A 27934-nucleotide genomic window follows, 5' to 3' on the forward strand; every position below is an offset into this window, starting at 1 on the left:
AACAACGCGGCGATTTTTTCGGGGCCGGTTGGGAGCAAACACAAGCCTCCAATAATGCTCCCTGTCCCAAAAGAAAAACCCTATTTTTTATATATTACTTTTAAAACGTACGTACAGAAATAATAAATAAATTATCTCATCTCATCACTGAGAGTGTTTGCGCGGCTACTATTTCTTTCGCCCGAGAACCATCGGTGCCAGGATGGCCATGGTGGCCGGTACCATACCAGCTCCAACCGCGGCCAGCACCGCCGAACCGTCCTGCGACGCGTCGCGCCTCATCAGGGAGAAGGTTTGCGCTGAGGACGTCACCGTGCCCGAATGCTTCTTCTTCTTGTGCCCCACGAGACTGTTGCCCGCAGAATGCTGACCCTTGCGTTTATTCTTCTGCTGCTGCTGCTGCTGCTGCTTGACCGCATCCTCAACCGTTTGCGTCGAGGAGGACACCTCAATCAGACCGTTGTGCGAGGTGGTCATATCGATGGCGTTCTTCATCGGTAGCACCGTCAGCTTTACCGTCTGATGGCTTGTCGAAGTAGCTGGCGAAAAGGTGATCGCTCGCTGTCCGTGACGTCGCTTCGGGTACTGGTAGCCCTTGGTGGTGGAGATGAGCACCCATTCGCCAGTGCCCCGTTCCGGGTAGGATACGGGTTTCACGCGCTGGCTTTGTGGCGTGTTGTCCACACCGTAACCCGCTTGCTGCTGCTGCTGCTGCCCGGGACGATCATGAGCAAATTTGGGAAAGTTTGCCGGACGGCCGTCGGTAATGATGTCGCGATTGGAGGTGCTCGGGGTAGGATTAGGATCGTGGTACGCTTTCATCGAATCGTACGGATTGCTGGAATGAAGCGGCTGATCGTACCAGGCGTCAGGCTGCGGTTGCGATGCGGACGGCCTATTGCTATCCGCATCCGGGCGCTCGCTGTAAAGCGTTACGGTAGGACGTCTCCGGTTGTAGAGTGATTCGGTGGGTGGTGCAGAGGTGGGTGGCAACCGGTTCACCGGTGATCTATTGTCGGCTGACGACCCACCGTACCCGTAACCATCGTCTGCATCCCCGCCGTAATAGCTCGACGCACCGATAGAGCCCGACGTAGCGAGGGGTTTGTACTTGGGAGTTTCTTCGCTGGCGAGCGAACCGGAGTTCCAGTACTTGTCGTACGCGTGCTGCTGCACTGTCGCCACCTTCCCCGGTGGTTTCTTGCTCAACTCCGATCCTGTGGCGTGCCACTTTGATACCTTGCTCTCCGACCACGGCACAGCTTCGAGCGTCACCCAACCGTCCTTAATGTTCCACGGGTGGTTTTTGTGGCCGGTTTGGGGAGGCTGTGGCTGATAGCTTCCCGTCAGGCCTGCCTCCTGGTACCACCGCTTGTTGGTGTTGCCGTTGCCCGTCACATGCCGCTCGTGTGTGTCGTTAAACACAAACTCATCCTCCACCTTTGGCTCATCCTCCGGCGGCGGTACGCGATCGCTGGCGGCGGCAGCACTCTCGTCGGCCTCAATCGCTCCCAGGTGTGGATGCTTGTGCCGGTACTGATTCTCGTCGTCCGCCGCGCCTCCCGGCACCAGCTCGTTCTGGTTTCGGTTAATGTTGCTGTTCAGCATCGTGATCTCGTTCAGGCGCTTTCTCGTGGCGGAGTCAGCGTTGCGCAGCTTCTCCGAGTACTCCTTGAGAAATTTGTTCAGCAGCTCGGGTGAGTAGAGCGTTTTACGGGTACCGGTCGTCTGTTCGGCAGACTGCTGGGCGTGCGGTCTGCTCACGCTTAGCCCGGTACTGGTCCGGAAGCTTGTCGTCGGTCCACCGTTGGGTAGTTGCACCTCCTTTGGGAATGTGTCCAGCCGGTGAGTATTGCTCGCAGCACGATCGTACGGATCGGTTGCTTCGATGATCGTGATCGGTTTCGATCCTGGGACCTCAATTTCGTACGTGGTGTAGTTCTTCGACGCCATGATGAGCTTCGGCGAGTTGGTAAAGTGTATCGTTTCGGTCTGAACCCATCCGACCGCTAGGGCGCACGTCCACAACACCAACCTACACCACCACGAGGGACAGCACTTGCCACTCATTTTCCCGAGACTCGACACTCGTGTTCTTATAAGTTCTTCTCTCGTAGCCACAGGAATCAGATCTTCTAATTACACACACACACTCACGCACACACGCGCACGTCACCGATCCCCCGAGTTCTGTCGCTGTCTGACGCTAGCTCGCCGTCTAATCAATACTCGCACATCGCGACACCGCGCGACGACTGAAGTGGTGCGCTGACTGGTTGTCCTACTAATATAGTTGACTTTGTTGGGCAGCCGCACGCTTCAGTGTTCAGCGATCGGGCGCGCGCGCGCGGGAAAAACGGTTTGCCGAGCTCAGCTGGCTGGAACGAGCCACGCCACAACATTGAAGCATCTCGTCCGCCAGGTTGGTGCCATTTCTCTCACCCCACCTCAGACGTGCGTCCCGGACAGGAAAGCAGAAGAGGGGGGGGGGGGGGGGGGTGAAGAAAATTGCATCCAGCACACACCGCGTAAGCTGCCGTCGGCCGTGTTGATGGAGGATGTCTTTGGTGACCGTGCATGACTTGCTGAAGGCGCCGTCAAGAGCACCGCGCGCGACAAAGAGCCCGAGATTGAAAATGGAAAAAGGGCAAAAGCTCTCACCCGCTCTCTCACGCCCGAGAAAGAACTAATTTCCAATCTTTCTCGCTCACGAACGCGCGAAGGGCGCTTACAGACCGCGCGTGTAAAGGTGAAAGTATCGAACCCTTTTCCTCCGCCCGAAACGGCCGAAAGGACCGTTTTTCCTGCGCGGTTCGATCTAGTACGGTCCCGAGCCTAGAAATGGGAGCATTCGTTGACCTCGGGGCCAACCAAACGTCACGTCATGGCCGCGAGTGGGCGTTACGTTTGTTTTGCCTTAACGGTGCCTACCACCGATGACAGTGCAGAAGCAACCGGTTCAATTGAGCAGGGAAGGAACTCACTGGGTTTCTTCTTAAATCCACCTTCCCTCGTGAGAACGGATTTATTTTCCAACTTGTGTTTGTGTGTGTGTTTTTTCGTAGGGAAAGATTTGGCTTAATTCACCTACAGGCGGAGAAGAATGATCGTTGTTAAGAAAAAAAACAATTGCAATTTGCACTTGCTCTCACTTTTCACTTGCCGAGGCGTGAAAAATTATGCTACAGTAATGTGCGTCAAATCGTTCACGGCCGTCACGGGACGGCGATCTTAATGGTGACAATATTTACTCAACAATTCATTTAGCCGCCCCTCCCCCTCCCCCCCCTCGAGTGGACGAATTATGTTGTTATGCTTTCACTGATCGTGCATACTGTGTTTGTGCGAGGGTGAACATGCAATTATGCATGCAAGCGATCTAATTGGAATTTGCACGTGATCGCACCATAAATCACTGAAGAAGAAGCAAGTGATATAAGTTAAAAAAATATATCCAGAAAATAAAATAAAAAGGGCTGCAATTATTTATACCTTGCTTACTAGTGACATTATCGTAGCAAGGCCCTTGAATCGAGGATTTTGTAATTTACATTTCAAACTGCTCTAGTTTGGGACAACTCCTCGATGTCTTATGTTAGCTCCAGTGTGAATTACTCTTGCGAATTAGGCCTTATCTGTTCCCTGAATGTCCTTACTGTTTAATTCAACTCCATTCATCTAGCCGTTAAATTACTTCCAGCCAAACACCTGGAACATCGTAAGTTCTGTTGACTACATTTAGGCGCCTTATGCCTTATTTTTTGCGCATGTTATAATTTCCTTCACAATTCCTTTCAGCCATTTTATTACACTACAACTGAAAACGAAAAAGGCAAATATCTCCGAAATGGCATTACGTTTTCTTCATTTGGTCTACAATCATGAGAGATCTCGGTCTGCTATCACTTGACTCCTTGACGAGATTGGATGTGCAACGAACTATTTAAATGCAGCCCTATAACAACCAAATTGCCAGAAAACAATTGATTTGCCATTTCTTGCGTTTAAAAACAGTAAATCTGCAAAATTTTAACATCCAAAAGGAACTTGAAGCTTTGCTTGCTGCTTTACCCCTAAATGTATGCAATCGCATGTTTCGATGAAGCATTTATCTCAGACACACAGCAAAGCTTTTACGTCACCGCTTACTAGCGCCACCTAGTGGCATTAAGCGGGAAGCTCCGATGGAATTTAAATTTTGTGAAGGCATTTTTGAAATTTGAATATCGTACTTATGAATTGATTATAACAATTTTTTAATGGATCTAAATAAAGTTAAATATGAAATTTCGTTCCGTCTAAAGTTTAAACAAAAAATCGTACAATACCCATAAACAATCGAACCACTGATTGGTGGCTAGCTGTTTCACGCAACTTCCCTAACGAATAAATCATTACGGCCGTCCCTTGCACGATGCCCCATTCAGCGTAAAACGATGCCGTATCTGCAATCGAACCCTAATCGAACACCTCGAGAGCGCGCGCGCGCGCACACGCGGGAGAGCAATAAACAATCGGAAAGCATCTCGGCACCACCACACGTGGTGTGCGCGTGGAGGATGAGCCACGAAGAAACGGTCCAGCCGCACGAACCAGGGAGACAAACTACAAAAGATACAACAGCAGCAACAACAAGCAGAAGAAGAGAAAAAAACATTCCGCGTAACTTTCACTCAATCGACGGACTGCGGCCCGGTTCGACACGAAAGTAATCAATAGAACCGGAAAATGGACGTGTTACTACTTTTACAACCCACCCCCCCCCCCCCTCTGCATGACAGTAAATAAAAAGCACAGCAACAAAAAATCGCCCCCTTCCGAAGGTGGAAGGTTCCTAACGCGCCCGATTAGGCTATTACGAAACGAATTGGCCCCGAAGCGAGCGGGCAAAGTAAAGCGAGAAGGGAAATAATTATCGAACGAAATATGCGTGAGAAAAATATGTGGTACAACGCCGATGTTAACGCCTGATGCACCGGAAACGATTCGGTGGTGCGAGGTCTGCAAGGGCACCGAGGGCATGGTCGCGCGCGCCAAAGTCAACAAACCCGCCGGGGCCGGTGCTGCTCATTTGCCAAGGACCTCACGGCCACGGTTCGTGTCGGGATGTCGGTACGAATGTTTGACGTTCGCTTTTGACGTTGAAAAGTGTCCGTAGAGTAGTCGGCTTTTGCCAATGACCCACACATAAACACACCTGGCTGGATGGTGTTGACGGGTGCACTCATTAGGGCGCATCGGATGCCTTTTGGCGGGTGTAATGAGATTGCTTTCGAGCGAAGAAAATACCGCTTCGCGTTTCGCTAACGAAGCGTAAACGTGGAATTGAACTATCAGCCAGAGACAGAGTGCTCGATGGAGTCGTTCGCAGCCGTTTGGAGGAAATTATGTCAACGCTGCGTCGAATCCACCATCAGCGTCAGGATGTTTGCTTTGGCTTACCTTGTATTACGTACGGTGCGACACATTTCCTAGGCGTTGATCTTAATGGAACAATGATGCAATTGCACACCGATGCACGAAACAATAGGGCACCGGCGTGAAGCGTCCCGCAGCGTGTCGCTTTCAATGGCCCACAGTTCGGCAGACGAAGGTCCAACAATAATGCGGTCGGTCCCGGCGATGCGACATTATGCTTTATTTATGCTGCGTTCGGGTGCTTGATGGCTGAGCACTGCTATTGGGTACTGTTTTTGCTTACTGAAGGGTATCATCTTGTTTTGCATTATAAAATCGCAACCACCGCACAACGATGCTCTTAATCGCACAGTGACAGCTGGAGGACACACACAGTAGCAACAGCAAAGGATCAGAATCGTAGCGTGCTTTGAGTGAACCGCCATCTAGCAGAATTCTTGCGAAGCTTCACGTGAAATGTTCTAATCGTGTACGGGGGCCATCCAAAAAACGATGCGTTGTGCTTTATCCTTCCACTCACCGGTGGTAGTGTTAGTGTGTGTTTATCTCTCCGTACACTCGGTCCGAGCGATCGAAGTGCACGAAGATGTCAACGAGAACGGTCCGATCGGTGTACATCTACGTGTAAACGCAAGCATTCCGCATACCGACAACGCAACAGTGCCGCTGGTTAATGAACGCAATGTAAATGACCTACCAGCACCACCTGCTCAGCTTCATCGCCACCAGCACCACCACACGGCCACCACCGAGGGAGAGCAGCAGTTGCTGGCGGTTGCAAATAATTTCACTGCATTTCCCAGCAATCATAAACAGCATTCCGGAGCGAGCACAGCAGTGCACGGGCAAACGTCATCGCCATTAACGACGGAAGTTGTTGCAATCGCTGGCATAACTTCCTTCTCGTCGCCCTCGCCGGCCACCACCAGCACCCCAACCACAACCCTGCCACCGCCACCCCTACCTTCCGCCGGGTTATCGTCCTTCCGAGCATCGTACGTATGCAAAACACAAACACACAATGGACACTACCGGAGCTACAGGTTATAGGGTGTGTGTGTGTGTGTGTGTGTGTGGGAAATCCGGGGAAGAAGTGGAGAGCAAAAATTCGCGCATTAATACGCGGATCTAACACGCTACACGACGATTCGGTTTATTATTTCATCACACATTACGGCTCCCAGCAGCTCCCAGCAGTAGCAGCTGACGGGCTGGCGGAAGATGCGATCGGAAATCATATTCGGATGCGAGATCGGTGATGTTTGTTGTTTGCTGTTGGCGATCCTTCAATTTGCTGGTGGCTCGTTGGGAAACAGCACCGCCGTACACGTGATCGATTCGTGTACGCCGAGAAAGGATGCACACAGTCGAAACAATCGAAAACGGGGCTGGGGGGTAAATTGTCTTTCCCCTACGTGCCCACCCATGGGGCCAATTGGTATGGCATGGCATGATTGCAGAAAAGAAATACACACATGCACATAGGCACACACACACACACACACACACACACACACACACACACCCCGATGCACGGTACAATACGCGTGGTGTTAAATGGATTGCGTGTACCCGGGGCTGTGGTTTGTGTGCTGTGCCTGTCGGTAAAACAAGGGTGGAACGATGGTGGCCAAGCGATGGATGGAGAAGAGCAGCAAGCAAGCAAACGAACCAAAAGAAAGACATCATCAAGAGTGAAGCCTTAAAGAAAGTGATACACTTTCACTGTTATCGCAGCGCGTTCGTGCCACACTGATGAGGCGGTGGTGTATGCACGGTTTGGGGGTTTTTTTGTGGCTGTTTAATGGAATTTATTGTTTAGAGAGCTGGGTATTCAATCCGCAGGTCTGAATATTCAGCTATCGGTACAAACTCATGGCATAGAGCGAGGGGAGGACCTCTGTGGAACCTTAAATAGATATTGTTTAGAGAGATAAAACTAGGCGAATTATAACGCTTTAGTATTACATCTACTTGAACTTAACTTGAACTTGAAGGTAGGAGAGGTGCGACACTTTGCCAATAGCCTGATACATAATACTTCAGGCCGATTACACAGTCCGATTGCTTAGTATAAAAAGTGTGTAATACTGTAATCTCTTAACCACTTTGGCTGACTTTTCTGGTCTGTGTGATTTAATTAGCCTGAAACTAGTTTTGCCACGAGGATACGGTCCGAATGGAATTTGATACCAGTCCATAATAAATATCCCTAATTAAAAGAGAATTTTTAACCAACATGATTTTGTTGGTCATAAAGTCAAGAAACCTTTGCCTTGATGGTAGGTTACCATGGTTTACTGGAGGCTTATTTGACCACCCCATTTTCCACCATTTCTGGCTACTTTGACTGTTTATTTGACTATTATATTTTGATCATTTATATATTTTAAAGATTGTTTCAACTTGTTTGATACAATTTCTATAATAATATTTCATACAAATTTCTTAATAATTATTTTAAAAAATATATGATTCAAAATACCCGCCCATACACCACGGTCTAAGCGCAGCGCAGATTTGGAGGTTGGACAACGGACAGCAAATAAAGCCCGAACCTGCAACAAAAAAAAAGCACCTCGGGCGTTTTTCGTAACATTTTTATGCTTTTATTTCAAACCCACAAGCAGGAATTTTGCTGTACGGTTGGGAGATGTTTTCATCCCAAGAAACGGATCCCTCTTACCTCTTGCGCCTAACGGCTGCGGCGGGAAGCGTGTTGGAATGCCGAAATGCTTACCGTTACGACTAACGCCGCAGGAATAAGAAATTGAAGTACATTTTTTGAGTTTTTTTTCCTTCAATTTAACGCTTCTATTGCAGAAACGGTCATTTGTACGCAGGACGAGGCACGGCAACGATCGTGAACGATCGAACGGTCCAGCACCAGATATCCGGTTACCGGAAGCGACAGCTTTATGCAAGTGCTGCACCACGACGCAACGTTACCGGCAGGTACGGGTCGAACTGCACCACATTTCTCCTTCGTAAATCACATCCATCATGAGCTTTGCCTTCGTTTCCAGCACCGACGGACAGTTTGCCAAAGAGTTTGTCCCATCGCCCGAGGTGGTACCATTTTTCAACGAGGAAAACTCTGGTCCCGGCAGTCCAATAACGACCGGTGCGGTAGATGCATCCTTTCCTGCCGAACTTTCCGATGGTGACTCACGGTGGTATGCCGGTGGTATGGGGCTGTCCGGATATGTTAAAGCGCCCTCTGGTAGCGGCTCATCGGAGGAATCGGGAAAGTGGGATCACAAGTACACCTGGACGACTCCAGCGGTCCGACATCATCATCTTCATCAACAGCAGCACCAGAATGTGGCGATAAAGTTCCCACAAGATCCTACGCCCCACTTCCCATCGCCCAAGGGCAAGTGGAAATGGATTCCGGAAGAGGAGGGCGAGTCGTCGGAAGGTACCAAGAGCCAACGTCCAACGGTGGGCGAAACGCCATTCTCCTCGTCAGGATCGTTCGAGGATCACCATTTTGGACGACATCATTACACGTTTCCGACGGCAAGCAAGAACCATCCTTACTCGTTCGATCGCACTCCACTAGAGGGCACTTTTAGCGGTGATCCAGTGTTAGTAGGCAATAGTAGTACCGTCAGTAGTAATCCTAGTAGTGGTGGTAGTAACAGTGGGAGTGGTGTTAGTACAGAGAGTACCGAAACAACCAATGGAATCGGAGGCCTAACAGACATTAAGCTAGTTGGCAAGGAGGATGCTCATCTTAAAAAGTAAGCCACTTCAACCTGTCACCTTAGTGCATTGAGTAAATGTCAAGTGTATCTTCTTCTCTCTCTCTCTCTCTCTCTCTCTCTCTCTCTCTCCCATACAGTGTTTCACCGTGGAAGAAAATCATTCACGTTCTGAGTGCGGCTATTCCGATCGGGTTGCTCATATCGGCGCTCACGCCACAGGTCGTTTACATCAACCCGAACGCCACGCAGTAAGTACCCAAAGCCCAAAGGGCGTACTTTAAACCCAATTGGCATTGTGTGTGTGTGTGTGTCCGATGGCGTAATGGGGCGCATTGTCTACTTTGGGCGCACTGCACCACAATTATTTCGCCGGCTTTGTTGTTTCGCCAGAAAAGAAAAGAAAAAGAAGGAAAAATCGCAGGCTCCACATCCAATTTTCGCCAACTTTTTCTGGCGTAATTTCCTCCCCTCCCGTCCTTCCTTTCTCCACAACTCCACCAGCTAGATGAGTAGCAGCAAATGAGCTGCGCGTACGGTGCCGCGCGAATCACGAGATTATGTAGTGCGTCGCTGCGCACCGAACGAAGAAAGGTGAAAATTGTGGAAACAATGCGGCGCGAATACGAGCAAAGAAGCGAAAAAGAAGGGTTGCTAGGCTGGCTGGCTAGAAGATATCACAGCCTACTTACACACACACACACACACGCTCACAGGCCGGTGGTGTGTGATGCCGCGGGCCAGTAGCAACGGTCGGTGGTTTGGTTCGACGAAAGTGAAAACGTGTTTCCAGAGAGTCTCTCCACATTTCTCTTCGCAACCCCTTCCCCACTCTCCCTCCCTCCCTTCCTCCTTCCTTCCTTCCTTCCGTTCCACATAGAAGGGGTTTTTTTTTTTGCATCACCGGTTCGGTTGGGATTTTCGCTTTTTCTTACCGTTTGGCCGGCTGAATTTCTTCGTCATCGTGGCCTGCGCCTTCGGCATCGTTACATCAGTTATGAAAGATGAATGAACCGCGGGAGAGCGCGCGCGCGCACACGACGCTGATGACGCCGATGACGACAGCGATGCGCTTCACGATGCAATGGCGCGTGGAAGAAATTTCACCTATACACACACACACACATGCGCGCGCAGGCACCTGTTGGCCGGTGTGTGGGATGCATTCAATTTCCGACGGTCTTCAAAACGGCTAAAACCGATTAAGAGCTGCGTCCGACGACGGTCCCACGATCCGCGCGAGAGACTAATCGCAATTTGTGACGCGGTCACGGCTAAAGGAAGCATTGTTTGATGACCTGTCACACACCGTATTAGTGTAAGCCAGCCGCCGTCTCTCCACCTTACTCTAATCATTTTTATATGGGAGGCTGGCTGGTTGGGCGAAGATTTATCTAACATAACCCCACTTATTGGCAGGGGGGGAAATGTGATAAATGTGTCAGAGAAAAAGGTTTTTTTTTTTCCCCATCTGTTTTGGATACACTTACTCGCTTCGTATCAGATGACCGTAGAGAAATGGGATTTGAACCGCAGACTGCATGGCACCGCATCACCTCACGGTACACATACGACTACGCTGGATTTCGGTTCGCTAAAACTTCCCTTATTCGATCGGATTACGATTACAGTACGCGTCCCGCAGTTCACTAGACCGCCTTCAGCAATGTTTTAGCCCAACTACAATCTCAAGAAATGTTTGTTTTTTCTCTCTCTCTCAGACCACCGCTACAGCTACAGACACCGACCCCTGTCAGCAGTGCAGGCGTATCCGGCACCGGCATACGTCAGCGCAGCCTCGGACAGGATGTGCCACGGTTCCTGCTGGCCCAGCGCGGTCTCGGTACGGATCCGGTCGCGCTGGTCAAACTGCTCCGCAAGCTCAACGCACTCGAGCAGCGTGACACGGTCCAGCAACTGGCCGAAGACGACGCCGCCATGAACCGTTTAATGGACGCCGGCAGGTTGCAGGGCTGCGATTGGAAGCTGCTCTGTCAGCTCGCGCGCCAAGGAATGTCCGGCACGGCGAAGATGCTGTGGAAAATTGTCAGCGAGTAAGTGTGATGCGAAAACGCGGCATTCCCGGTTGCACAGCACTTTCACCGTTTCCCGCCACTTTCCCACAGGACACCGCCGGAATGGACGGGCCGGCTCGGGCTGGAGGAGATCTTCCGCATCATACGGGACGGTGATTGTGATCGGTTGCAGCGCACCTGCGACCAGGACACTTGACCGTACCGCGCTGCATCGGCACGAATGAAGAGAGGGTGCAATAATAAAACAAAACGGACGTCCACGTCCAGCCGCACAAAAAAACCCGCTTCGGGCATCGTTTTAACAAAGCGAAAGTCGATAAAGTGCATCTTCGGTGTTTTGCCGGGTGCCCGGGGTTGTGCAAAGTGCAAATCGCAACGCAATAAAACGCGCGATGGATGGAGAAATTAATTGTTTAACGCGTATCGTAATTTGTGACCAGTTTCTGTTTTGGCACTGTTTGTTTATCAATAAATTGCTTACGTTTAAATTGATAAAGCATCTTAACAGGGGGTTTCCACTCAGCGTGTCCTGTATATACAGGGGTTGAGTAGGTCAAAATATCAAGCATACACAACCACTGTCCACAAGAATAAACCAATCACGCAGTTTTTATTGAACAAAAGTCCAATTTCTTAATTTTGGTTCTATATCTTTATCCTGGTTTTATATTAATGTTATCTCTTTTTATTTAGATTGGTGTAAAATCCTACCAGCTATTCTCTGATCATGTGCATAACAAAGACACATCAAGCAAACTGATGCATCTGACAGCTGTCACAAGGAGTGGACTGTCGGGCATCTCGATTCGGGCATCGTAGCAACCACGCGGAAGTTTGATTTTTACCTTGGAGGAAAACCCTGTATTAAACATTTATCCACCAATGTTTATAACATTCATCCAAACCTCATCGTCATCACCATAAACAGAGGCTACAGGGCAGAAGCAATAAATAATTAATTAGACATTTGTTAATCGATAACGATCCCGACCCGGTGCGGTTCGAGCACCGCTTGTCTTCGGTTTCGGATGTGAAGATTTATTAAACATTCATCTTTCCGTTCCGCTGACGGGAGCCCTTTTTGTTGTTCCCAAACCTCGGCTCGCTCATCGCCCATAATTACCGCGTGAAATCTTCGCCTAGCGTTCGTCCCAAAAGTGGTAGAAAATGATTTATAAATTAGGGCCAAGCGTTAACAAATATGGGCACAGCGCTACCCGCTGCCACGAGTGCCCGATTAGGAGGAGTGTGATTTCGTCGGTGTGTTTCCGCCTCGAACCGTGCTCCATCAAATAATGTGTTGCGCTTGAGAAGATGGTTGAGTAGCAGCCATCCCCAAAATGCCCATCATTATGAAACAGGCTCGACGTGGCTTATTTCGGGGGTAAATGATATCATTAAGCACGTGATAGGAGCAAGTGCGTACTTCAGTTGAGGTTGAAGCCGCGTCGAAAGAGCACCGGAAAAAACGACGAAACGCAACATCGGTCACCGTCATCGATCGATCGTCGCGCATTTTGCATTACAATGCGCGCACGTTGCATAATTCGATCAGGTGTTTCTTTACGCGGGGAGCGAGAGAGAGGGAGAGAGGGAGAAAGCATCGGTGGTTGGTCAACAGGACGGAAGTGAACCGGTGCGGAAGCAACGCGGTCCGGCGAAACAATGTGAAAGAGCAATAGAGCACGTTTCGGAGGCTTTGTTCGCTTTACTTTCAACACTCCATCTTCCATCTCACCTTCTTGAGAAGCTCGAGAAAAGATGGGGTGGGTTGGAAGGAACGGGGTGGTGGGGTGGATTTTGGATGGTAAAATGGCAACTTTCTTTCGCAGCCACTCGATCGCATCCACACATGAGCCGAGGAGGCTTTCATCTGTTCCACCTTCGCAGCGCTTTCTCCGCCCAGGTCCGTCGCTTCACCGTCGAGCCGTTTCGGGCCAACAAACATCAGCGCACCAGCAGTCTCCCAGTGCCCGCTTTCTTGGGGAATGCCAACGATCACACGACACTCTCCAGCAGCAGCAGCGGCGAGAGAGATGCAATCCTTTCATTCGCTTCGCAAAGATGCACTTCCAGCGGCTATTACGTTATTCAATCTCACCGCTCTGCTCCACTTGAGGAGAAAGGGTTGGGAAGGGGGGGGGGGGATAGGCAAGCGAAAGGTGGGGAAGGGGGGGGAATTCGTCTTCGCGTAGCGAACTCTTTTTGAGACTTTTAATTTCCCTCCCCGTCTTTTGCCAGCCAGTGAATGGGTGGCCGGGCCGTACAATCTCCCCCACCCGAAAAAGAAAGACGGCGTTGCGAGCCCACCATTTGGGTTCGGTTGGCACCGGGTCCTACGGTGAATCAGTATCAATCTGAGCGCTGAACGCGACACACGAAGAAGCACGAAGCTCCTTTAACGCTGCGAAGCAAACCAACAAAAAAAAAAAGGAAAACGGAATTCCGGTCCGTATTCGATCGATCCTTCGAACGGCTCCCCGACTATCCCGAAATAGACGAAAAGTTTAAACTGAACACGAAGAAGAAAAAAAAGTAAAGCAATTCCAATTTAGACACAGAAGCGTGTGTGTGTGTGTGTTCCACCCGAAAACAAAATAGTGTTATTTTTATCTCAGTGAAAAATACTCTACACCTATATTGCGCGGAAAACAACCATAAAGTCACATCAGTACGTCAAACAGTAGTAGCACCGGGCGCGTGGCCGATAAGTGTATCGGGTGGGTGCTTGTGTTTGTGTGAGTGTGTTCTGGTGACTGTGATAAAGTATGTCTTTGCTTTACTTCTACTAATCTGTACACTAGCTATAAAGCTCCTTACAGCGTGCTATAAAAAGGGTGTATACTGCAGTGACGTTTACTATCCACTAAGACCGAATGACGTTTGACGTTTGACAGCAATGTAATGTAGCAGGCCGTTTGCATCACACCCGTTTAAAGCTCCCGGCTTTTTGTTGCTTGCACAGTGCAATGTGTGCCACACGTAATCGAGTGTGGGAGTAATGCTGTTTTGCTTTTTGCCATGCCCATTATTACATTCTGGTGAACGGAACTGCACAGCCAGACACACAACGCGGGCAGCAAAAATAGAAAGTGAAATAAAAAGCCACCCCGAGGAAACTCAATACGCGAGAATGCCAAATGCCCCGAAAAGAAAAAGAAACAAATCGACCGAACGACGCTCCAAAGTGAATAATTACGACATCGAATCGTGTCGATAGAGGGACCTATGAGAAAAACGCCCCGATCGAACACGTTCCACAGTATCGGGATCGGCAGATTACGGCGGTTGTTATGCTTGTACTGTGTGTGCTTGTGCCGGTCGGGTGGAATATTCAAATGCATAAAGAGCGATGGCGCAATCGGTTGCGATCGGTTCGAAAGGTGCGGGGCGGCAGTGGTTCGGTGAAATGGCACTTTAAAGATGCAGTTCATTCCCGGCTCGAAATGTCACAGGAAGGAAGGAAGGAGGGGGAAGGGGGAAAGTTGTAAATGTTTGGACCCAAGACCGTGCTAGACACACCGGGGACGATGTGTGAATGGTGTTTTTTTACGGGGGGGAAAGCACATTTAAAAGGCAGATTTGGGTGTGTGTGCTCGGGTGTGTATGTGTGTGTGAGGTGAATCGGGAAACACGCCGATACGCTATTCGGAGGGGATTTTCCAGATGATTTCATAAGGATTGCAACGTTTAAGACAATGGACTCAGATGATATCACAAAGTAGTCGGATTAATAAAATTTAATCCAATTAAGGAAATTATAATTTAAAATGTTTGGTAAATGTTTTACAAAGTAGTTACGAGCTGTTTAAAATTATCTGCTGCTGTTATGATATCATCTGAGAACGTTGTGCTAACTGCAAAAGAGGTCACAAATACATTCCTGTGAGCTCATCAGGAACAGATTTAAATTGCAATTGAATTAGTTGGAAAACTCATGACACAGAAACACACACGCCTTTCATGTGCCGCCTCTCTCTCGCTCTCTCCAATTTATTCCCATCCGACTTCACCTTAAGTGGTTCCGTTGTTTAATCGCAAACCAATTAGCAAATTGATGAATATTTCATCCACTTTGCAGAAACAATTTGTCACCCGAACAAAGGACGGGGGGTTCGTCGTTTTCACCATCACCGCAGTCTCTTGTTTACTAAACATCAAATCGATCCTTTGCTTTGATTTTGATCATTGTGGATTGTTGTTTGTGGATTAAAAAAAAAATCTTTGAAGGATGTTCTCGCTGTCCTTTCCTACCATCCTTTTCCCCTTACCCCGTTTTGTGGGTCACCACCTGGCGATGCGAACAGGCAAATAGAGCCTGCGCCGGGTGAGTGTCCAGGGTGTGTGGACATAAAACTAAAGCTAAAAGAAAGCCTTGCGGCGCATTCCCCTGGACACGCACACACATACACACACACGTGATTGGCATAAGTAGCGTCTCGCGTCGTTCGCCTTTGCACGGAAAAGCACCAGCCATGTGCCCGGTGCGTCAGGTTCATCACTTTCACGTGTGTGCGGTGCGGTTCGAAGGTGCCGACGATAACTGCGCATAACGTAACAGTTGAGTGGCGGTATCGGGCAAAAGGAGTGATATTACATGGTCAGCGAAAAGAGATGAAGGCACGCTGGGGGATGGGGATCGGCTGCCACGACGGAGAAATGCCGGTACGGTTGGAACGCAGCAAAGCCAACACAACACACTCATGCCGCTGGAATGTGCTGCCCGCTGGAAAACGGGGTGGAAAAGCAAAATGAGATAAATAAATGAATTCAAGGCGATACTTTCCAAATAAAAGTGAAATTCAACAACCAGTGCCGCCAGCGCGTACGTGGTGTTGGTGAGCTTCCTCGGCAAAGGCACCGGTGGCTCGAAGCGGGCTGCTTTTGCGCAATGGATGGGGGCTCCGAGAAAGGGGGGACGATAGGGGTGGTGTTTTGCAAACGTGAGGGGGGAAGGTTGGGTGGGTGATGGTTTTCGCGAAAGCTCTCCCACTATCCGCACGAGCACGGGAGAGCAAACTAACCGATAACAATTAGATTGTAACGGTAACGGGAGATTGGCAATGTGGCGCACACACACACTGTGCGCCTTATCGAATCGCTTTCCTTTTTCTTAATCAGGCCTTCTTGTTCTTCTTTTCTCATTTTTCCACCCACTCCAGGAGGCAAACAAAACAAAAAAACGGCACAGGGAGAGCCCGGACGAGGAGAAGGAAACATGCTGCGGGTTTTCCAACTCCTGCAAAGATGACCGTTTGGACGGAGCTGGCGAGATCCGATTTCCTGCACGCTGCAACCACCGTGTAGAGGTGCCGTCTGGCCCAGTGAGTGAGTGAGTGAGTGTAAAAAAAGTGCAAGGCGAGAGAGAGAGAGAGAGAGAGAGAGAGATTGTTAGTGCACGGTGCGTACGTACGTGTGCATAGGTTTTGACGAATTAGAAATCGAACTAGTAGTGCGGTCGGGTTTGCCGTGGAAAAACTCTGCCACCGGAAAAACGGTGTGCCAGTGTGTGCCAGAAGAAATCGCCGAAAAGCGATACATGTGCGTGAGAGACACGGGGAGGTACCACTAGTAATTAACCTGACTGGGAACCCCGGCTGAAACTGGAGCTGACGCGACGAAGCGAAACCGGTGACAAGCAATCAATCTAAGACCGTGTGTGCGTGTGTGTGCGTGTGTTTGGTTTATCGAACAATCAGAGCACGACGTTTTATCGGGCTGGTGCTAGTGTACCGGCGAGGAGTTCCCCCACACACACGACTTGTTGATTTCTAAAACGATCGAGCGGAAAAACAAGCGACACCAGGCTTGTGGAAATTTCACCTCCGGCACCGGCTAGAAGACGCTCTCGGTTTCGGCTCGACAGGCTGAACGCCCTAGTCAGTACAGGCATCACGCTATAAAGAAATGGTAAGTGTTTGTGTGTGTGCACTCTTATTACTAATACCTGCAGTATCACCTCCAAGGAGAAAGATCTTCTTACAGGGATTTAAATATTTCACACGAATAGTTTGTCATGGAACTTTGCAATCTTATAGTGGAATATTTCATACAGTTAGGGAAGCAATAAGCTGATAGAAGATAGTATTAAGCAATCCAAGTTGGCTATAAATCTGATTGCCGTCTCTGTCAGTCATCACTAAGGTGATAGCTTCTAATAGAAACATGCTATAATTTTATAGGAGAACACATTTTGAAGCGACAAAAATATAAGAGAAAGATAGCTCAAAGTGATATAAATTGAATGAATGAATTCAAATCACAAAGGAATAAAGCGAACAACACTTAGCATCGCGTCACCTTTCAACAACCATTCTTACCGGAAATAAATGGGTCGACGACAGAGAGTTCGCGTTCATCGCGAGATCAATCGGTTCGATACCGGCCGCTCCCGTTGACCGGCCCCTACTCGTTTGGTGGAATCGATCATCGGCTCCAATTGGCCGTCACGCGATGAGATTCGGACCTTATCGCGCTCGGGTGAAATTCATCTCGATTGCGTAAGCCTCGGTTCACGGTTCACCCCACACCGCCGGTCGGGCTACGCTCGGAATTCGCGGCCACGGATCATCGATGACGGTAATCGGTGTGGGAGCGGGTGGAAGTAGCAAACTTTCACGTAAAAGCCATTGCCACGGGCAAAACATCGTACACAGCGGTGGTGTGTTCGAACCGATCGCCGAGCGCTTTTGCTTGCAGCTGATTAGTGATTTTTTTTTCCTTCCTCTGCTGTCTGTTTTCCGTTTGTTCCACCCGGTTTCGTTGAGGGTAAATAACATCGCCGGAACTGCTCGAAATAAGACATTATCGGTGAAATGGTACGGGACGCAGGACGGGGCGGGTACTACAGCTTCTTCAGGTTGTGTTGAAACCGAACCGAAGCTTTCAGTTTTCGGAAAAACAAAAGGGGGAAAAGGAGAGAGGGAGATGAGGGGGCTTAGTATTTGCTTTGGTTTGTTAGTTAAGAAAACTATTCCAACCATCGCTACGGTGAGGATTCCCGTGAATTCATTAATTGGGTTTATTGTTTTGAATTTGTGAAGAAATAATTAACGAGCATGCTTTCGAGAAATTACGCAGCAAAGCCAAATGAAGGACCGTGGAGCTTTGATATAGGATTAAATAGGAGATATTTCTTGATTCTACTGTAATCTGAATCCCCCAATGCGAACTTTGCCATAAATAATATTCCCTTTATCGCTCTCTTCCAGACGTCATCTATCGTAACCCTAGCCACCGTTGGCTTGCTGTTTGTCACAGCATTGGCAAACGGTGAAACCCAACCGAACGGCGTAGGATCGGTGGTCTTCACCAAGCTCGACTCGCTGCCCTCGACCCGCAACACATCCGCTCCGGTGGAGCGCACGAATCGCACCACCCCGGAGGAAGTGGCGAAAGTGCGGCCGGCTTACACCCGTACCGAGCTGAAGGTCTCCCGAAGTCTCAACCCGGACAACGTGCAGAAGCTGAACGTGCGTTCCAACAACGGGCGCATGGTACAGATCATCGTCAAGAAGCGCAACGGAATGGAGCTGCCGGCCGGAACGATTACGGTGACACCGAGCTCCACGACGGGCACGACCAGCCAGGGTGTTACCTACTCGTTCGCACCACCACCATCCGGCCAGAGTCACGTGACACCGGCACGAATTGCCGGAAACTATCGCCTGTCGGCTGACTCGGCACCGGAATCGGTCGACATTATCAACGCTTTCCTCGAGCACGTTAATCGCATCGAGCGACCGCCACGATCGTTCTACGACGATGAGCATGGTGCGATGAAGAACGATCGCCGTCCGGTGCGCATAAAGGTTAGTGACGAAACGGTGCAGGAAAGCCGTGTTCCACCGCCCGTAGTTATCAGCTCGGATCCGGTGTACATGAAGGACAACGGTGCGGTCAAGACACAGAAACGTGGACGTGCGATGCAGGAGATCGGTGCCGATGGTATCCCGGTGGTGCATGGCATTCGTGTCCCGGACGATGAGTCCGACAAGCGGCAGGTGTGGCGTAATGCTCGCGTCATCAATGGTGAGCTGGTGCCGTACGAGAAGGGACACGTCCCGACGAGGTTGGAAAACAGTGGCGACATCTACGGTCAGCTGATTTTCGCCAAACCTTCCGGCAATGGAGGACGCGCCAACGTTGGATCCCGTCAACGCAGCATCGGGCCATTTACGACCGCCGACAACTTCCAGCCGAACGATGGACTGGCCAAGAGCTTCGGCCCGTTCAGTGTGGAGGATAATCTGCACACGGGATCGATCGCGATCAACTCTAACCCACCGAAGGAGTCGGGCAATATTGCACCTTTCTCGCGTGCTGATAACTCCCGCCCCGTACCGAACGGTCGTTTGGTGGAGTATTTGCGTAAAATCAACGAGGAAGAGAGTCGTAAGCACTATCCGCAGATTGTGAGCCGTGCCAACTTCAAGGAAGATGCCCAAGCCGAACAGCCTAAGATACAGCGTCGTATGCTGCAGAATCCGGGCAATCCCAACTACCCTGTGTCGCAGCTGTACTCCATCAATGGTCCGGGAGCACAGAACCAGGAGAAGGAGCTAGAGGACACCCGCAAACCCGTGCTCCAGTACGCCCATCCCGAGCTCGGTGTACAGCCAGCCAAATCCGTCCCACCGGAGCGTAAGCCCACGAAGGCGATGAAGAAGATCATGAACGTGCAGGACTACTACAGCAAGGCGGCGCACAACGATCATTCGCCGTACGCGATCGAACCGGCCATGGGCAGCAAGGACTACTACGATCCACCGCAGCCGGTCAAGATGCCCCGTCCGCCGCAGTACGAAAACTTCAAAGGGCCCTCCACGTACCCGTACAACTACGGGTACATTCGGCGCGTTAAGCACGAGCGGCCATTTTGGGCCAAAATTACCGACCAGATGCGGGAAGGGCTACAGAGCGGGATCTCCACCGTACAGGAGTTCACCAAACCCGTCCTGGAGCCCATCGTCGAGGCCGGACAGAAAATCTCCAAAAATCTCGGACTGGTACGAAAGTCTGACGAGGCTCAGGACAAGGTTGGCGTGGTGGTGGCACCAGCTTCAAATTCAATTATACTCCCGGCTCTAGGGCTGATGGCGGGCGGTGCCGCGCTCGGGCTCGGTGCCGTTGCCGTGGGTCGTTTTTTCGACATGGGCCTGCTGCGAAGGTCGGGCGAGCTGTTACCCTTCGATCTGGACGATCTGGAGCACAAGCGAGCGTTGGAGGCGATCCAGCAGCAGCAGCAGCAACGGTATCAGGACCAGTACGATGTCATGCTCATGAACTCACCTCCGAATGATCGAGAAATGGCGAGACGCTCGAAGCGTTCGCTCACACGCAATCCGTTCGAAGAGCAGGGCCTGCAGGATGTGGGCCGTGAGTCTAGCAGCTCGTCGAGGGCCCGGTTTGAGCAGCAGCTGCGCGACACCGACTGGAAGAATCCTTCCTGTGCCAAGCTCACCTTCTGTCGCGTCATGATCCAACAGGGCGCCGACGATATCGTGCTGATGGAGAAGAAGATGTACACCATGCTGGATATGTGAGTCTCGCGTGGCAGATATTACATCAGAGATGGGATGGAGTCTCATTAATGTGTCCTTGTTTTTTTTTTTTTTGCAGGATGCACCCAGCACTAGCCGCTAGCCTCACCGATCATCTGTCAGAAGTGACTGACGCCATCAGACAGAACGACTGCACACGATTCGTTTGCCAGCAGCCACCGACCCGATCTTAACCTCACACTTCAGCACACGAACCTTGCGGACCGACGCTGGCACGGCATATGGTTCTTGCATTTCGACACTAGTTGATGTTTAATAAATTTTTCGGAAAGAGTGTATGCGAGTGTGAGCGAGAGCAAGAGAGCGAGAGAGATCGAGAGGAGAGATCGTGGAAATTCCATCCATTGCAAAATCCTATTAGTTATTAGCGTTAGCGAAGCGAGTGGACAGTGTGGACAGGCGTGACGTATCTATCAAGAACAGCCCAGCGCACCACAGCTGTTCCTGCCGCTGCACGGAATGATTATGTGTGTTTTAGACCATGTCTGTATTTTATATTAAAATAGTAAGCAGCGATTACGGCGTACGGTTAGTATCGCGGTACCCTTCCCCCTTTCAAGCGAGGGCTGCACGTAGAGCTTAAGGCAAAATCATGTTACCTTTATCTGTCTGATCGTACTGAGCTACTGAGCGCCCAGCACAGTGAGCAAGAGAGAGAGAGCGACCTTAGTCTAATCATTACTCATTACCCTTCTAGCGAACTAATCCAATCCCGAACGTCAAACAATCCCGTTTTATGAATATTTGTTACTTACACACACTATACGATTACTTCCCACACACTTACTACTACAAACCAGACTCGGACACGCTCGTTAGGTAAGCTAGCAGGAGAGATTTGATTTCGTGTTTGTGTCCGAACTTGTACATACACTAGAGCATCATATGCCAAAGGAAAGGGATATACTAGGGACTGTAACGTCCGATCCAGCGATCGAACTTTCGATAGTTTCATGCAGTTTAGTAATCGTTGAACGAGCAGATTTCGTTCGAAAAGTGAACAGCGCTGAGATGGTGCCGCTTAGGGCATCTAAACGAGATTCTATCAATATTTTGTTATTATTGTTGTGTTAATGAGAGAGAGAGAGATTTAAGTAGATACGAGCCGAGTACGTTATCGTTTTGTTTTTTGCATTGGAAAGGATTTTACTGTATGCAAAAAAGTTTATTTAATAAATTATTTACTACATGAGTTTGATAAAGGGACGTTTACGTTGAGTTTTATTTCCTAAATTGCAGCATCAAGCGCTAACGCATATCAGCATCGATTTTCTTCGATTGCTCTTGAACATCTTGAAAGGGAAAATGGGAATGTTCAAAGATCACTTTAAACTTTCTACCCATTGTGTCGCATCGCTAGATCACAGGCACAGTCGCTCGGCTCATTTAACACGCCATTATGCAACGCGTGTGTGACGCCAGGGGAGTGTGTGATTTGGGCCTACCGCCTTGAGCCGGAGCAATTTGAGCAAATTGTCATTGTCTCGCAATTGTTGAATCGCAGCACATCACTTATCGGATAAATGTTTTAATGCAGACACAGTTTAAAGGTGAAATTTACCCTACACCGAGCGATAAGCTGTTTTCTTTCTAATTTCTTTAGCTAAGAGATTACGCTTGTAATGCAAAAAAACGAGAGCTCTCTTCTGATGAGATTTTTTTTTTGTTTGACAAATTTTATGTAATAAATCACACAAAAAAATATTCAATTCAGCCAGTATTTGTAAAGAGCCTCAGCAAGCGCAACGAAGGTCAAGGGGAAAAAAGCCCCTGGAAGAAACGGAAGTCGGCTACGATAAGCCTCACCTCCAAATGGACATGCGGAGCTTAAGCCCGTGTGGCAGAAGGTTCGACAGAGAGCACCTCAACCGGGCTAAACGTAGATAATGCGTCGCTGTGCCTCTCCGGACGGTTGAGCTGAAACATGAAACTGTGGCTGCTGCTGCTTCTTCTTCTACGCCCAATACCAACCAACCTATTGTTACAAGCATTTTCCATTGTAAGCTTCGAGGAAGTGGACGAAGCAGGCAGCCAGCTGGCGGGACCATGGTAGCTGATGAGCATAACAACGAAAATGCGACAAACCGACGGCACTTCGGCTTCCTTCAAACCGGTGCGATGTTTAGGATGAAGCGTAGCGAAGAAAATTGTGTCTCATTGTCTTTCTACCTGGCGATCTTCAAACGCACCTCGCCTGTGGTCTGCCCTACCTGGCGAGGATATTTATGGTTGTTCACCGACGGTCCAAGGCTCAGTGTTACGACCAACCTGTACCCGTTTGCGTTTGCGAGAGCTCCGGACAAGGATTCTGCTTCTCGCCTGTGTTTGTGTGTGCTTGAGCGAAGTGACAACCATTTGCAACCATGAAACCTGCCTTCCTGCTAGTGTCGGGCTTTATTGTGCTAATACTGGTGCTAGTGATACCGGAAACGTACGGTAATGTGCATGATTTCGATGGAAATGAGCTGCATACGCCGCCGTACGATCGACGCCGTCCGGTGGGCAGCAAGGAGCAAGTCCCGGCAGGACGCGGATTTACGGACAGTGCGCGAGATATACTGGCGAGTCCGGCTGGGCAGTTGGCTGCGTACGTTGCGAAGGAGATGATCAGTCGATCGGCAGGCAATAGCCAGGTGTGTACGTGTGTGTGTGGTTGAGTGTGTTTGTGAGTTTGCTGAATTAGTTAGGACAATGCAGGACCGAGGATCAAAGCTCATCCGGAGCGTCTTCCCGTACAAAGGACTGGTTATCCAGCTACGGATAAAATAAAATGAAAGTGAAGCCATTAAAGCCAGGCCAGGAATTCTCGAAGTTGTAGAGCTTAAGAAGTAGAAGAAGAACGTTAGGAATTCGTTTTTATGGCACTTTATGGCACTTCTCTATACGTCTAACTATTAATTTTTAAAATTCAGTTGCAATATCCGCCTCTCAGTTTACTTTCAACTGTTCACGTATCTTCAGTTGAAATCTTCTTAAGCCAAATCTCCAAGGAGTTACATGGAAACTGATTTTCTATGTAAATTTGGTCTCTCAAAGCTTCTCCAAATTATCTTTTGTTTGCCGATATTGATTGACAACTAGTTTGCGATAAATTTATACGTTTGGGAGCAATCACTGAATCAAACATACCTCATCCGTTCTAAAACATCAAACTTAGTTACGTCAAATGCAGTCAACTTTTGCTTTTAAACTTTTACTTTCGAAATCAAGCAAGCAGTGAAAGTAGTCTGGAGACCATCTTCCTCCGACTAATCAGAAACGGTAGAAATAACTAATTAATCGTTCCATAATCTAACCGTTTTTGTTTGTTTTTTGTTTCCTTCTCCCAACCCAACGCCACACGCAGGTGCTCAGCTTGAACTTGACGAACCTCTTGATTCTGTTTCTGCTGAAGGCGCTCATCTTCGCCGCCGGTTTGATCGGTGCCGGGAACTGGAGCCAGTACGCCCGGGGCCGCAGTGAAGAAGGTAAGCTAGCCCATCATCCATTACCCGACGCACCGCACCGGAACCGGGCGGGGCTGCCCAATGCAACCCGCAGTCATTGTTTGTGCCTTCCCGCATGGGACGAACAAAACACCGGAAGTGGCAAATAAAGCTCCGTAGCCGGCGGAGGTCTCTGGCGCAATTGTTGCGCCCACCCCCCCCCAACACAATGAGTCCCGCAGCGCTAATGAGTTCTGCTTTCGCGTCAGCCTCACCTTCTAACAACACACGCCTCTCCTGTACAGGTGCTGCCGGTGGAGGATTTTTACTGCCGGGCGAGGCGAACCTCATCTTGGGCTATCTGGCCGCGGAAGGTTCCGGCCAGGACGGGTGTCTGATGCGGTCCGCCTGCCGTGCACCACGGACGGCCGATGAGTACGCCCGGGCGGCACACGCCCTCATGAAGGGTGCGGAAATGTTTAGCCCGGAAATAGCGGACAACTACAACTACAAGCGGCTGCTGACGAGCCTGGACCGGGCGGCAATGGAAGGATTGCAGGGTGCGCCGTGTGAAATGATCTACGCCTGTCATATCTGAGATCGGGTCCAAATGCTTCCGTTGGTTGGTAGTGTGCAGTAACAAGAAATGCAGTCGTTGCATTTTAGTTCTACAGTTAGTGTGAAGAACGACAATAAAAATATTCACCCAGTTTTAGTACTTCCGTAGGCAAGTGTCATATTATTATTGACCACTTACATGGGACATTGCACATAGTCTACATCAAGATTATAGCATCTTTATGTTTTGCTATAAAATCGGAAGCATTTTGAAGGAATAAATTAATTCACCCCAAATCTACTGGAGAGCTTTCAAAGGTATCGTATTTCTTGTTGCTTTAACCCTTTTTTCCCGCCGAGAAGTGAGACCTCTAAAGATAAGAACTGATAGAGAGAATCGGATTGATCGGATGTAATGATGCTGTGTTTTGGATGTGCACCGATAAGACAGGCAGAGCAGTCCTCACGAAACTACCAACAAGTTGTTCTACGCCTCCGTAATCCATCCTGTGGGCATTATCCAGAACAGAATTCCTCCTAATGAAGCTGAATAACACCAGCAGGTACCCTTCCATTATTATGCCCGCTCCCTACTATTTCGCCCTTTTCTCCGATTCTACATTACAATCGATCAGAACTGGTACGGAAAGGGGCGATAATCATTCGAGGACATTCGAGCATTGTAACTCAACACCCATATGCTGCTGTCCGAACGTACCGAGGGTGCCCTGTCGAGTGTCGAGAGTCTCACCGACAAGAGCAAGTGAAGCTGGTAAGGCACACGATAAACTGCCAGCAAAAAAAAAATTGGGCTCAACACCCAATACGACTGTTGCTGGATCTGCTGCCGTGAGCCTACCGACCCCTGGCCGGGTTTCTGGCACCCGGCTGTGAAAAACAACTGTTTAAATCCACTTTGGATTTCCGAGCAATTTACATTCAAAAGCACTTACACTTCACTACGCACACTAGCGCGACCGTACGAGACGGCGTGAAGGGAGTGAGAGTGAGCGAGGCAAAACCGAGGACATGGACGCACACACCTCCACCCACAATCGTCCGGGGGTTGACTTTTCATAGGGAGTTTTTCCGGCCGCTAACCATCGGATCCCAACAGTGCGTCCGTTTGAGCGTGTGTTCGTGTGCGCTCTTGTCTCGCTCCCGCTCTCTCTGTCACTCGCTCGCTTAGTATACGGGGGCAATGTTAATTTATGAACCATCGCCTGGATGACAATAGGAGACGACGTCGTTGACGTCACTATTCCCTGTTCCTCGGTTCTGGCTTCCTCTGCTCGTTCGTAAGCGGTAATGTCCTATTGAATGTGTCTAATTTAAATGAAGAATGACAAGCAACACTTCGATTTGTCTTTTCAACCCATCGGGGATGGGGACTCATTGCATCGGCAGCGAAAGGTGACGCGACGAACCAGGACTGGTTGACCTTTCGTCGATTTCTTCATCATGCTGGTGACAGATCTTGGTCGATTCCTGGGATGTCTTTGCTTTCGGGTCACTATTGCTGGTAGGTTAGTGAGGTGAAGTTTAGTGAAAGTGGAGCAGAGCTCAAAGAATGGTGACATTGGTAGAAAGTTAGGCCAAATTTTACATTTAGGACAACATCAGAATAAAAATATTGATATCGATTTGTTCTGATAATTCAAAGTCTCAATAAAAATTATTCCACAGATCAAAATCAATATGATAAATGAACATCCAAATTCGTAGGTATGTGCATGGAAAGTCCCTGTTACTATCTAGGGGGAAAAGAAACAAAAAAAAACCCCGAAAGCAACTCAATCAACCCGGCTCGGAAATGCTTCCGCACCGCATCAGTTGAACGGATGACGATTTACTCGGATCGACCCGTTTCCGGTGCATCATACTGTACCTTCTTTTGTGTTCCCGATATCACAGCTTCCTGGGTCGAGCAATTATCCCTAAAGTCCTCACACCAACCGAGTAGTAACATGTGGCAGCCCGGACCGCTATCGAGCAGTAGAATCGAATGGCAGGCAAAAGTGTCGTGCAGCTTAGAACCTGCCATTCACCACCCATTACCAACCCCCATGTTGGGTGCCCTCGGGGCATACATATGTCGGAATTGAAATAGAATTCAATTCCCAACCCCCTTGTCCGCTTCTGCATGCCGCATTGTTATTTGCCGCCCGATTCGAGTTCGAAATGTTGCACCACGCTGGCCCCGGACTGAAGCCAGGCAAAATTACTAATTCACCCAGGACGCACAATCCTACGGTCATTCGAAACAAAACGATAATTATGCTCTCTTATTATCGCAACCTGATCAAACGCACCGGCGAAGTCGGTTGAGTCGGTTCCTTCGGTGGCGGGCTTAGTTTCCGTTTGATGTTGTCGAGGAGGAGAGTGTTCGGTGCAGGACCATTGGACATGTATTCAATGGAACTGCTAAATGAACGATCGGTGCCGAGTAGTGTCTGCGCAGTGTGCGGTCACTATTTGGAAAGGTTTTGCTGCAGTCGAATAATTAATATTTTGATTGAGAATCGGAACGCCCAAAACCGGGACCTAAACGAAACATTGTGTACCGCAGTTGGCAGAGGAGAATTTCATGCCTATCCAAATAAAGTACTGTAAAACTGGCTCCCATTGGAAAGATAAAGAGCGTAGCAAGAAGATTTCCCCCAAAAAGAAGACCAAACTCCGAGCTCGAAACGGTTGGTACTTGTATAAAGTATATACATCCCGAAAAGTGCCTCCAGCTAGAATCGCAAAAAATAAGCGGGAAAAGAAATAGGACCCGCAGCAACGGGATGGTAGAAATTCATCCCGGCATAAGAAATTATGCTCATCATCGGGACCGACCGACGCCACCCTGCCACCGCTTCCACCCTGGTCCTGGATGCTCCGGAGGACAAAAACAACCCCCTGCTGGGTTCAATAAAAAGGATATCGGTGCGGTACGAGGATCTCGTCCGTCTCCCAATATGGCGTCTCCTGCGAACCGGTCGTGCCTGGCTCGGGGCATTCATCCGTGAGCCCGCCCGTGTTAGAACGGGCCGTGGTGGGCAGAAAGTCACGTCACACATCACAGGCGAAGCGAAAAATTGGAAAAAGAAAACGACCACACCACACCCGGCGCCTGCCTTGGTCGAGGATGTACGACGAAGCGAATGTTTTTCTCCAGGCGCGTTCCTGTGTGTGTGTGACGATCCTAACTGATATCATCGTGAAATGGAAAACTCTCATAC

General features: G+C 49.4%; 4 protein-coding genes across 6 annotated transcripts; 3 read left to right on the forward strand and 1 right to left on the reverse strand.

The window, feature by feature from the left end:
- Positions 1-137: 137 nt before the first annotated feature.
- Positions 138-2243, reverse strand: LOC118505748. Its single transcript, XM_036041956.1, has one exon. It carries the CDS (start codon positions 2068-2070, stop codon positions 169-171), a length of 1902 nt encoding a protein of 633 aa, XP_035897849.1. The 5' UTR covers positions 2071-2243; the 3' UTR covers positions 138-168.
- Positions 2244-6332: 4089 nt separating this feature from the next.
- Positions 6333-11522, forward strand: LOC118505754. 2 transcript variants are annotated; one of them, XM_036041970.1, is made up of 5 exons: positions 6333-6413; positions 8242-9164; positions 9266-9376; positions 10847-11179; positions 11252-11522. In XM_036041970.1, exons 2-5 carry the CDS (start codon positions 8422-8424, stop codon positions 11355-11357), a joined length of 1293 nt encoding a protein of 430 aa, XP_035897863.1. In that variant the 5' UTR covers positions 6333-6413; positions 8242-8421; the 3' UTR covers positions 11358-11522. The 2 variants fall into 2 exon arrangements, with proteins under 2 accessions (XP_035897863.1, XP_035897864.1); XM_036041971.1 differs by lacking the exon at positions 6333-6413 and having other exon boundaries at positions 8165-9164.
- Positions 11523-13399: 1877 nt separating this feature from the next.
- On the forward strand, positions 13400-21911 carry LOC118505755. 2 transcript variants are annotated; one of them, XM_036041972.1, is made up of 4 exons: positions 13400-13927; positions 16324-17071; positions 18373-20702; positions 20783-21911. In XM_036041972.1, the coding sequence occupies exons 2-4, from the start codon at positions 17069-17071 to the stop codon at positions 20895-20897; spliced, it is 2448 nt and encodes an 815-aa protein (XP_035897865.1). In that variant the 5' UTR covers positions 13400-13927; positions 16324-17068; the 3' UTR covers positions 20898-21911. The 2 variants fall into 2 exon arrangements, with proteins under 2 accessions (XP_035897865.1, XP_035897866.1); XM_036041973.1 differs by having other exon boundaries at positions 13400-13832.
- A 1043-nt stretch (positions 21912-22954) lies between these two features.
- On the forward strand, positions 22955-25024 carry LOC118505757. Its single transcript, XM_036041974.1, has 3 exons — positions 22955-23357; positions 24071-24191; positions 24455-25024. Exons 1-3 carry the CDS (start codon positions 23088-23090, stop codon positions 24745-24747), a joined length of 684 nt encoding a protein of 227 aa, XP_035897867.1. The 5' UTR covers positions 22955-23087; the 3' UTR covers positions 24748-25024.
- The last annotated feature ends 2910 nt before the right edge of the window (positions 25025-27934 follow it).

This window comes from Anopheles stephensi, chromosome 2 (assembly GCF_013141755.1).
Source record: "Anopheles stephensi strain Indian chromosome 2, UCI_ANSTEP_V1.0, whole genome shotgun sequence".
Lineage (NCBI taxonomy): Eukaryota > Metazoa > Arthropoda > Insecta > Diptera > Culicidae > Anopheles > Anopheles stephensi.